This window comes from Melospiza georgiana, chromosome 3 (assembly GCF_028018845.1).
Source record: "Melospiza georgiana isolate bMelGeo1 chromosome 3, bMelGeo1.pri, whole genome shotgun sequence".
Classification (NCBI taxonomy): Eukaryota; Metazoa; Chordata; class Aves; order Passeriformes; family Passerellidae; genus Melospiza; species Melospiza georgiana.
In genome coordinates this window covers 113,030,237-113,042,389 of record NC_080432.1, presented here as the reverse complement: position 1 = coordinate 113,042,389, position 12,153 = coordinate 113,030,237, and the positions used below count along the sequence as shown (strand labels likewise).

At 42.6% G+C, this 12,153-nt stretch overlaps 1 protein-coding gene across 1 annotated transcript in view; it reads left to right on the top strand.

Moving 5' to 3' along the window:
* The first annotated feature begins 6,607 nt into the window (after window positions 1-6,607).
* The window catches only part of PRIM2 (DNA primase subunit 2), an 89,995-nt gene continuing 84,449 nt past the window's right edge, over window positions 6,608-12,153 (top strand). The window contains exons 1-3 of the mRNA XM_058020839.1: window positions 6,608-6,761; window positions 7,463-7,566; window positions 7,870-7,949. Coding sequence (XP_057876822.1) covers window positions 6,608-6,761; window positions 7,463-7,566; window positions 7,870-7,949 — 338 coding nt within the window. The remainder of the gene's footprint in view (window positions 6,762-7,462; window positions 7,567-7,869; window positions 7,950-12,153) is intronic.

Genomic DNA, 12,153 nt, shown 5'->3' with positions numbered 1-12,153 from the left:
TTCATTTTCAGTATCTGGCACTCTGTTGGCATGTCTGGCACCCTGCACATGATAGCATGCCATGCCTTTTGATGGCTTTCACTTTGTAAAAGATTGATTTTTGAGTTGTCATTTTCTTTTTTATTTTTTTTTTTGAAGTATCCATGCCATGTCCTTCACATCTTTCCCTCAAAGCTGTGTCTTCCTCCTTTTTTGGTTTGTTTTTAATTGCATTTCCTTTGCTGGGATCTCCATTCCAGAGTGTTTGTAACTCCTTCTTTTCTTTTCCCAGGATTTTAATGGATCAATTTTGGCAAGCTTTGGTCCATGTGCCTGCACTTGATGGCATCCCATGCCTTTTTATGGCTTTCCCTTAGGGGAAGTAGTTTTTTTTTTGTTTTGGTTTGGTTGTTTGTTTGTTTGTTTTTTGTAAGTATCCATGCCATGTCTCTCATATCTTCCCCTCAAAAATGTGTCTTCTGCCTTGATATTTTCCCCTGCTTTGGCAACATTGGTGAGGTTAGTTTTTGCATGCTTTGGTCCTTTGCAATGCACCTCATTTTCTCCCAGACCACTTTCTTGTAGTCTCTAAGAAAAAAAAAGTAAAATGGCATCTTCCCGTTGTCATAACAATGTAATGAGACGGATGCTGAAAACTAAAACAGTTCAAAGCATGTCCCTAGCAGTCCCGTCCTGTTTGTGATTTGTACATATACACCCAATTGATACTGATCTGAGTGTTGCAGACATCTTTTTATGAAAATCCTTTCCTTAGGATTTCTTCCTCCTGAGAAGCTGAGAGGCCTCAGGAACAAATGCAAACAATGATTATCTGCTGCTGTGAAATGCAACAGGTGCATCTGTGATTGGTCTCGTGCTTGTTTGTAATTAATGGCCAAGCACAGCATGGCTTGGACAGAGAGTCTGGGACAGCTGCCTTTGTATTCATTCATTTCTATTGTTAGCCTAGCCTTCTGATGAGAACTTTTTCTTCTATTCTTTTAGTATAGTTTTAATGCAATGAATATCATAAAATACTAAATTGAGCCTTCTGAAATATGGAGTCAACACTCTCGTCTCTTCCCTGATTTGAAAACCCCAGTGAACACTGCACACTCTGAGGTCTGTGGTTTCTGAGACCCTAAACCTAGGTGTAACCCTAACCCTATGCAGTAAAAGCAGCCTTGGGCTAAGACTGGTCTCAAGGGAAAAGCCGTGGAGGCAGTCATGTTGTGGCACTCTTGCTCTCCCCTTGGGATGCCTTTTGCTGCTCCAGTGGGCCGGGAGCTCAGAGCTTCCTTATTTGAAAAACCCTTACCCTAGTTCTTACCCTAACCCTAGGCTGGTACATCAGGCTAGGGTTAGGGATGGTCCCTAGGAAAAAGCTGTGGAGGCAGCCATGTTATGGCACTTCTGTGCTTCCCTTGGGATGCCTTTTGCAGCTCCAGTTTGCTTCCAGCTCAGGGCTTTGTGGTTTCTGAGACAGTAACCATAAACTAATCATAAACTTAATCTGAACCCTAGGCAGGTAAATCAGCCTGGGGTTAGCATTTTCCTGGAAAAACCTGAGGATGCAGCCCTGTTGTGGCACTTTTGCAATCCCCTTGGGATGCCTTTCACAGCTGCTGCATGCCTGGAGCTCTGGGCTCTGTGTTTTTTGTGACTCTTAACCACAACCTTAGGTGTATGTCTTCCTTCTGTATTTTGCTAGATTTTGTTTCCCTTCTTGAAAGTAAATTTTATTTTCTTTCCGCAAGGGATGGTAAATCTTGTGTGTTCAATGGGGATTAATTGGGCAGACTTTGGTCTGTGTCCCTGCACTGGATGACAAGCCATGTCTTTTGATTACTTTCAGTTTGTCCAAGATTTTTTTCTTTTTTTTTCTTGTAAGTATCCATGCCATGTCCCTCATACCTTCTCCGTAAAGTTTTGTCTTCCTGCTTTATTTTTTCCCCTGCTTTGGCAACATCTGTCAGGTTATTTTTTTCATGTTTTTGTCCTTTGCACTGCACCTCATTTTCTTGCTGACCAATTTCTTGTAGTCACTACATCTCCCCATATTCCTTTTTAATTTTCCTTGGATTGTACTTCATTTGATCCTATCTTCTTTCCAGAGTGTTTGTAAGACCTTCTTCTCTCTTTCTGGGAAATTAATTGATCATTTTTGCAGGCTTTTGTCCATGTCCCTGCACTTGATAGTATGCCATGCATTTTGATGGATTTAAGTTTGGGAAAGATTGATTTTTGATTTTTTCTTTTTTCTTTTTTTTTTTTTTTTAAGTATCCATGCAATGTCCCTTCTATCTTCCCTTCAAAGTTGTGTCTTCCTCCTTGATTTTTTCCCTGACTGTACAACATCTGTCAGGGTAATTTTGGCATGTTTTGGTCCTCTGCACTGCACCTCATTTTCTCCCACTTTCTTGTAGTCACGAAATCTCCCAATTTTCTGGGTTTTTTTTGTTTTTTTTTTAAATTGCATTTCATTTGATCATATCTCCTTTCCAGAGTGTTTGTAAGCCTTTTTCTTCTCTTTTGCAAGATGTCGTTTTCCTTCCCAAAATGACTGGAATGGAAGCCCATTTGAAGTTCCATAATTTTTCCTTGGAAACAGCCTTACCCAAGGCTGCTTTTACTGCCTAGGGTTATATCTAGATTTCCTCTGCCTCTGCACTAGAGTCTTGGAGAGGAGATTTGGGGAATAAATCTAGGATTTGTAAGCCCTGTAAGTGGAGCCAAAGAGATTTAGAGTGTCACATGGGAATGTGACCATTGTTACTCCCCACTTGAATAAATTAACATTGAGACAATATTCCAGCTAAAGCAGCCCTTTGAACCTCTCTTGCCTGCATGATTTATGGTTTATTCACTTCAGAGCCTGCAGAAATTTAAAGGCCAGCTCAGAACATTTACCCTGGTATTTATAGTAAATATAGAGGTATCTGTACATTTTAGTCAGAAGTAAAATCCTGGTATAACCTGGATATCAAACATTTAAAAAAGTAATAAAAAACAAGGAGAACTGCAAAATAGAATAGAAGAAATAGGAATTGGGCTAGGAATTACACCAATAGACTACAAGAAAAGATTTCTGAAAAGGTCAGCTCAGTGAAGGACTAGAGTTAGACAAGGGGAAAATATGTAAGTAAATATTTCGAACCAACAAAAGTTAAAAAACCTTTTGAGAAGAACATTTTAAGAGGTGAAAAGACCAAAAGTCCAAGATATTAATACAATATATTTGAAGACAGAATTACATGAGAATTCAGTCAGGCTGAAGATGCATGCAGTAAGATTGTCAATTAAAAATATGAGCTGAATGAGAGCTGGAAGGAGGAAAGGAACCTTTTGCGCTGATCACTGCCATGCACAGAGATCCAAACATCCCAGACATGAGGGATGAATGGGGTTTGAAAGACTACCTATCAGCATCACCATATTTACCCTTTTATTAGCAGATGTAGTTAAACAAATAGAGAACAATTGGGCTCTGGCAGATTAGCATTAGGCACTCTGCTAGCTAATATAACAAAAGTGGGAGTATCAACTGTGCAATGATACATATTTAATGCAAATAAGGGTTTTGTGTGAGTGTGTTTGGTGTTTGTGTGTCTGCGTTGACACAGGCAGGCAGCTGGAACAAGCACAAAAACAAGAGTTAAAATGCAAAGAGTAAATTTATTGCATTATCATGCTAACTGGAAGATCCCAAGGCAGCACCCTGGCAGAGACACACAAGCAGGCACTGTTAGGCTCAGTCCATCTGAGTGAAAGGCAGGTTAGCTATTGTTTGAACCAATTTATCAAGGGTCCTGCATGTGTAGTTTTCCAACATGCTGTGATCTCCTCTGGGCTTTTTTTATGATCTCTGAGCTTTGCCCTTCTCTCTCCCAAAACCAGGGAGCTTAAGCATGTCTGTGAGAGTGCCCCCAAGTCTCTCAAAGCACTCATATGATCTCTGCACAGAAAAGCTTCTCAAAAAAGAGTATAAACAGTAGACATAATATACAAGCCTTCCCTCACTCATTCTCCAGGCTTTGACATTCCCAGCTGCAGGGTCACTTGAGTGAATCTACCATCCTCATCTTCCTCCTCATTGCCATTCTTCCACTTTTAACCCTGTCGTCCCAACAGTGCATTAATTGAGCAGCAGAACAGTTTACAGTTTGGGGTATGTTGATTTGGACTGTGTTTGCATGGGATGATGGGGGCAGCTTGACAGCTGAGCATATGGATGTTGTTGTAGAACATTTGTGAGGTGGGTCATTACAAGATCAACAATTCTCTTGAAAACTACTTCAAAAATCAGCCCCCAGTAGTAATGTTACTGCGGGAGTCATGAAAATACATTTAGAAAAATGTAACCAAAATATAGTGCAAAATATTACCATCTGTAGGTTTCAATAGATGCATCAGTAAGAATGCTTGAAATGGGAGGAGGGGGGAGACTTTGCCCCATGGTGAAAAAATTTCCCTTGCTTATTTTCTTTTCCCAAGAAAATGATTTTTGTGTGAAAGGGTTAAGGTCTTGAGTTCTAAGTTTTATTTAAGTGTAGTAATATACTAATTAAGTCTAGTAATACAGATGTTAATTTTGATTCTTAATTTCTGCTGGAGTAATCTTTTAGCAATGCTGTTAGTGCCACCAGTTAACTAAAATTTAAAAAGACTAAATAAATAAGGTAGATCTTCGCCTACTTGCAGGCAATTTGAGAATTAGTATTCAGCAAGAAAGGAAAAAATCCCTAGAAGTGAAATAAACAAGAAAACAACATAGGTAGACATAGCTGCTGACCTGTCAAAAATCAGCAGCACGTGGCTCAGTAGAATTAGCGATGGACAGCAAACTGCAAACCATGGTTTGCACAGGTGTGCTGCTGCTTACGTGCCAAACCCTAAACCATGAGTAGAAATTAAATTAAAATGAAAAGCATCTCTGGTTTCTGCTGTGCTCCTCAGCATTGTCGTACTTCTCCCCCTCTGGGCCATTGTGGGAACTGACGGAACTCCTTGACCTGCTCGGGGCGGTGCCTTGCCAGTCTCTGTAAGATCTCTTGGGTATTAACACACTGGTCAAGGGCAAAAGCTCCACCTTCTTACAAAAATTAGGAGGATTTTGGCAGATGTACTCTTTACTCCTAAGCAACTCAGGCTGCAGCCAGGTGGTGAAGGGAAGAAACTGTGTGAGATAAGCAGTGGCTATTTGAGAAAACGTTGCTTCAGGTTAAAGTTCATCTATAAATACATATATATATAAGATAAGAATTTGCTTCCGGTTAAATACTAAATATTACAAAAAATACATAATACATAAAAATATATCAATAGTATATTTTGTCCTGGGAAATTACACAGGAATCTTGGACAACGAAACTTGACTTTCTGTCCTGCTAAAACGTTCCGATACTGCCGAGGCAGTGGTTTGGCCGAGAGCAAAGAGGAGACGCCCAGAGAATCAGCAGGAGCACAGCAGTACGCACTGTGGGCAGTGTGGATGTGGCCACCTGCTCTGAAGGTGGAGTGCATTATCCCTCTCAGCCGAGCTCAGCACCACGTTTGATCTGCTGGTGCAGAGACAGGATTTGTTAAAGCCGCGCTGTCAGATCTCCCAGGGCAGGGTTTGCTGAAGCCGCGCTCTGTCAGATCGCCCGGGAGTGGCCCCCGAACACGGGACTAGTCCATGTCCTGATCCATCATCCTTTCGCTGCTCTTAAGAACTTGGCAGCCTAAACTACCGATTTTCCTCACTTTGTTGGCACAAACTGTATGCCAGTTCTGATTTCCCGCTCTTACGCTCCGAACTTCCTGCAAGATCATTAACAACTTCTACGGAAAAATTGGTAAATTGCATTTTGTGGCAGGGGCATAAAGCAACATACCCTCAGCTGCGGCAAAATTGCCAACACAGCAGCAAAACCAGCAAACCCTGCAGTTGTCTTGGAAAAGTGACAAAATTATAAAACTGTAGAACAGTGGACAATGTGCCAGTTCTGGAAGCGGCCTTGCCAGGTGTGGACACCTGCCAGGATCTCCCAGCTCGTGCCGGGGCCGCCATGTTGGGTGTGGGTACTTCCCGTCCCCGAACCGCCATGCCGGGTGTGGGCACTGCCAGCACCGCCCCGACCCGAGCCGCCATGCCGGCTGGGGGCATTGCCTGTGCCGGGGCCGCCGCCATGCCGGGTGTGGGCACTGCCCGTGCCCGAGCCGCCATGCCGGGTGTGGGCGCAGCCCGTGCCCGAGCCGCCATGCCGGGTGTGGGCACTGCCCGTGCCCGAACCGCCATGCTGGGTGTGGGCACTGCCAGCCCCGACCCGACCCGAGCCGCCATGCCGGGTGTGGGCATTGCCTGTGCCGTGGCCGCCGCCATGCCGGGTGTGGGCACTGCCCGTGCCCGAGCCGCCATACCAGGTGTGGGCACTGCCCTCACCGTCCCGGCACCGCTGCAGCAGCCAATGGGCGCCCAGGGGGCGCGGCCCTGTGCGGAAGTGGGCGGGGCGGGCGGAGCGCGGGAAGCCGGTGCGCGGAGCGGGCGCGCTCAGGTCCGGGTCCCGGCGGGTCGCGTCGGGCGGAGCGGGGATAGCGGGGCTCAGGCGGTGGGGACGGGGGCAGAGGGAGCCCCGGGTCGAGGGAGATGGAGTTCTCCAGTCGAGCGAGGCAGAGGCATGCGCGGCTGGCCGGAGACCGGAGGGAGCAGTACCCTCACAGCCTGCAGTTTTACCTGGAGCCCCCCACGGAAAGCATCTCCCTGGTGGAGTTTGAGAGCTTTGCCATCGACCGCCTGAGGCGTGAGTAGCGTGTCTCTCCCTCCCTCCTTCCTTCTCCCCTTTCCCTTCTCCTTCCTCCCGTCCCTTCCCTCCCTCGATGCTGTGAATCCTTCCCGGGACGGCTGTGTGTATTCCTGGCAGGCCTGGGAGCTCTGTTCGCCTGGCACGAACTGGAGCTGGGCTGGCTGCCCCTGCTGCCGCCCGCTCCCTCCCGTTAAAGGCACTCGCGCTGCTTTGGGCGTTTCGGAGAGCTGAGACCGATTTCCCAATGAGCATTTAGTGTAGCTCTCGGGACTGTGTAGTTCTGGTTTACACGGGAGGCTTTATGAGCGCGTTTCACATTCTGTAGATGTTGTGACATATTTGATGTCTCAGTGTTGCATTTCAGGACATTGTCGCTGGCAGCCAGGGGTTGCCCCGAAGTCCTGTAAAGTGGTTATCCAGATTTCCATTAGAGTTGAAACCGATGTTCTGAGACTGGTCCATCGAGAGTTAGCTGTCTCCCTTTTCCATGCTGGCAGTATGGATCCCAGAATTGGGCCAGCTGTTCAGGACTCACGGGCCACACTTTATCCTCCCTATTTCTCACCCTTATGCTCCTCATGGCACTAAAAGTGATTCCTGTGGCCTTACCACAGTTTGTGCCTTTCCCAAGCCGTCGTACATTTAGTTTGATTTCAGCATGTTGTCTCTAACATGGACATTTTCTTTTTTTTGCCCAGTGCTTAAGGTAGTTGAAAATCTCGGTGTGAGCTATGTAAGAAGTTCTGATGCATACAAAACTAAGTTGGAGGCTGAGCTCCGGAAACTGAAGTTTCCCTACAGAGTAAGTAAAGATCAAGACACAGAATTCTCTTGCACTTTGTTTTCTTTATATCATTCAAGAACAACAAATAAAAGTAGAGGTGATAAAATGCTGTTCTGTCATTTTGTCAGAGGTGTAGGTTTTCTTTGAAGGGTTTTCTTTGAAGTTTTTCTTCCTTTAGGGTAACCACCTTCCTCAATAAGTTGGCATTTATTGTCTAAACGATGACTATTAACACACTGTTGAAAACAGCAGTAAAGTGGTTGTGAATTTTTTAATCTGGGAGAGATTTTTTCTCAGAAATAATAAGCATATGTTCTACAGGCTTTGGCTGAGGATGATTATGAGGCAAGGAGAAAAGATCACATCTCCCATTTCATACTCCGCCTTGCCTACTGCCAGTCGTAAGTACTTTGTGGATTATGCTGTACTCTTGTTATTAATTTTAAATGTATACAGATACTGCAGTGCTTTATTATAGACATTACAGATGCTGTAGAGTTACATGGCTGCTAAAGAGAGAGGCTCAAAGAAGATTTTTTGCTATGAATCTTTTGTCAACTGTGATGAAAAAGGATATGTGTCATCAATTAAGATCTGGATTTTGTGCTAACTAATAAATTTACAAACTTTTGGCTTTTAAACACATGCAATTGGTTTGAGTCCCTTGATAGCTTTTTTCTAAGTGAATGCACATTATTAACTGTTTGTCGTGCATTTGCAGTGATTGATAGCATGGTTTAACTTCTCTATATACTAACTGTTGATAACTGACTAAGGACCCGACTATTTAAATAGGCTTTACTGTATTACTACTACTATTACTGTACAGAGAGCACTGTTTCTGACTGACTAAAAATATCATCTGAGTTTGAGGTTTCATCTACTACCTCTGCTTCTTGTTCATAGTCATTGCTGTGGCTGATTTCACATTATGTGAAATTTAATGCAAAATATCAATTTTGTAAAACACATTGTTTTGTTTCCCCTGTAGTTTTTGGATGAAATTAGAGGTTGCCAGTGCTTCATGTCTGCAAGTAGTTTTGTTATACATTTGTGTGAACTCTTCTTATTGCTGTGGTCTTTTTAGAATAAAAACTGGCAGATATGAAGTGTGTTGAATTGTTGATTCAATTGCACTTAAGGCTGCAGTACAGTTCATTTAAGTTAAGTGACTGTGATAGAGTGCATATTATGATGCTGTGGTAGCTGACATGACTGAAGTGCTGCTGTGGATACAGATTTGTAAGTAAAAACACGCAGGAAAGCTGAGTAGGAGGGATAGCTTGGAATACTGTCCAGGCAGGGATATGGAGCTGGAATGGACGGGGCTTTGCTTTGAAATGCCTTTGGCTTCCAGCTGCAGAACACCTGATCAGAGTAGCAAGTAGCAAAGGTCTCAAAAGCCTGCCTCCAGGTGGATGAAACCTCACCATGACAGGCCCTGGGTGACTTTTGAACACCCTGAAATCTTCCAGATCGTTCACATCCCATCCCGTTGTCCTCTCAAAAGGCATCTGGGCTGTGCTGAAGGCAGTTTGTCAATGTGTGTGATCCATGAGCCTGCTAGATCCATGAGGAACAGGTTGTGGGTGGGGATATCAATACCAGCCTTCACTCCAGTGTCTCTGGTAGTGTAACTCAAAATCCTGAAAGAAGGGAGCAGATTGAATAGCAGAATTGCAACTGAAATACTTTTGTATTCTACATGTATAATTTGTGATTGTGAATAAGTGTAATATTGCCTTCTTTCTAATGCCCCTGTTTGTTATTTTTTTATAAACTCCCTTAATCATACTAATCCTGCTGATTTTGATAATACCTTTCTTTACATGTATTGTAAGTTTACCAAAACCCCCTGAAAGGTAGTATCCTCAAGCAGTCTGGGGTCTAAAAGGTCCCTGAAAACGTAGTGGTTTGTATTAGTGGCATTTTGAATAATCAGTTTGACTTAATTACAAAGCCAAAACTTTACTTTGAACATTTTGTTATTATTCAGACCATTACTTTTTTTTTTGTGGGAGGTGAGATGCTTTAAGGGTCTTGGTAGTTGATGAAAATTCTTCTCTTGTGGAAGGTGAGAATTTGATTGAAGTTCTTCCTTAGTAAATAAACTGCAGATTCTGTTCAAACCCTGTGTTTCAGGGAAGTATCTTAAAAATTAGACTGTAGGCAGGGCAGAAATGGGCAGCTTGATGAAGGTGAATGCTGTGCAGAAGTGAATACAAGCTATTCTGGGCCACAGAATCAGCAGGAAAGAGCCTGGCTTTGTAATCTGGGGGGAAAGACATCTTTAGAGGAGGGGTTTTGAACAGACCTCTGGGATACTGAGCTGTTTAGACAACTTGCAATTGCCATTTTGTGTTCCCATGTATATGTACTTGCTGCATTTTGATAAAGCAGCTTTTGGTCAGCTTTTTGGCTTTCTACTTGTACTTTGAAAGTGCTTACTCATAACATGGAAAACAGCATTCTAAGAACTATGAGGTGAGCCTGTAGCCCAGGGTTCTCTCTTCTCTCTTGAAAGGCAGCTATTGTGGGGATATTTCTATCACCTACAACTGGCAAGTTCCCAAAAGATAAAACTGGGAGGCAAACAGAATATACTGTCCTTCAAGTTTTTATCATACTAGGTCAGAAAAATAAGCTTGGCACAAATCATAAGGTTAATGGAAGAAAGTTGAAGAAGAAAGTTGTTGAAGAAGAAAGTAGGAGTGATTGAAAAAGTGCACTTAAATAGACATAACTGCAAACTAGGTTGAACTCAGTTCCTGAGGGAGCTGGGTGTACGTGTGCTTACATTTTCCTGTGATAGTGCTTTTTCAGTTGGCCAACAGTGCCATCCAGGGGTAAAAGTTTATATCGATTTTGCTTTTCTAGTCTCTATTAGTCCTCACTTGTAAATTGGATTGTTTTGATTTTGGTTTTCACATGATCTGAAGTAACCAGCTCCACTGTTCTGTTAAATTTGTAAGGTAGTCATCATCTCTTGACTTTTCTTCTTCTGATTTCTGAAATCCAAGACTTTAAAGCTGATTTCCATGTGACAGGGTATTTACAGTCTCATCAGACCCTTCTTTCACACCTCTTCTAATGTCACTTACATCTGTCAAGACCAGGAAATAGAATAGTCTTGTTTAATTTGCTTTCATGGCAGATGCAGATGTAAAGATAATTTTATTTGCATGTGGATGGGAGTGTGCATTTTTGCTTTTCTCTACTGCAGCTCTCGTCACTTCAGCAGATCAGCTATGAAGAACCTTGAAAGTCACAGGAGCATAATTTTCACTTTACTTTCTTAACATGGAAGAAATAAATTTTACCTTGGCTCTGACAGCAAAACTCTTTTATCCAGGAAACTTTCAAACATGCTTTTGTACCTTTTTAAAGTATTTTTTTTTTGTGTCTGTGTCTCATAACAAGGACATAAGTTCTATTTTAGACTTAGCAAGGCCTGTTCACTGCTCCCTGACATTTTTTTTCTAAATGATAAATTAGACTTCTCTGCTAAAATAGCTCCCTCTTTATGTTGAGTAGCATTTCCTTTTGTGTGTTATCTGTCCCCATGTTCTCCTTGCTGTCTAGTCTTTAAAACTTGAACTCTGAGTAATGTATTGGTGTTGATTGCCTAGTAAAGCAGTGATCTGGCCCATGCCCAGAGTTTTCATAAATCACTGTTAAGTTGTTGGAGCTCTTGTATTGATTGTGGAATGGGAGCTACTAGTTTTAAATCCCAGATTTACCAGCATTTGCATACCTTCCCTAAAGTACTTCTATGTTCATGCTTCCTACCAATTATGCTGATTTTTCCTACCCCTCCTTGGGGCAAAGGGTATTTCTATTCCAACCCCAGCCCCACAAGTGCTTTTCCCTGTATGAAAGAGACTGTTTTCTTATATTATTTTTAAAGTTGGGAAGCTATGAACTGGTTTAAACTGCTAAGTAATCTGCACACCAGAAATTTAAGTGGCAAAAAATGAGGAGATATTCCTAACGTCTATACTTCAGTGACCTCCTACTCCCTTAACTAACGAAGCTGCTGCTGAAGCTAATGACAGTGGCATTGCTTTTCAGTTAAGTGTGGGGTTTTGATAATAAGTATTATTCTTTAGCATGAATTTGAGATAAGAGTTTACAATTTTTTTCATGTGAATAATGAGTATAAAATATGGTTTGGCTTTAGAAGTGATGCATAATGCCCTAATTATGATGATCCTAGGAAAGTCAGTTTAAAAGTATTTGCTGGACATATACAGTAGTGTGAGGTCAGCTTGTCAGCTATTTTGTCAGCTGTAGGAAGAGTCCACGTAGATGTGTGTATAAAAGATAAAACAATATTTTCTTGTTATGGTAACTTAAGTGGATAGGTGGGATTACAGCGTTTGATCTGCTTTCCTGAAGGAAAGGAACAACAGACTGGCTGGCCTCCAAAGAAATTGCATATGATCATGTTTGGGGTTTATTTTTTATGTGTGTGTATGTGTGGTGGTGTTGTTTTGTTTGGTTCCCCCAACAGGAAAACAAATGTGCTGTAAATCAAGGAAAATGGAAAAAATTGTCATATGCCAGGATTTAACTGCAGTCCAAGATGGCCACAGAAGAACTGCA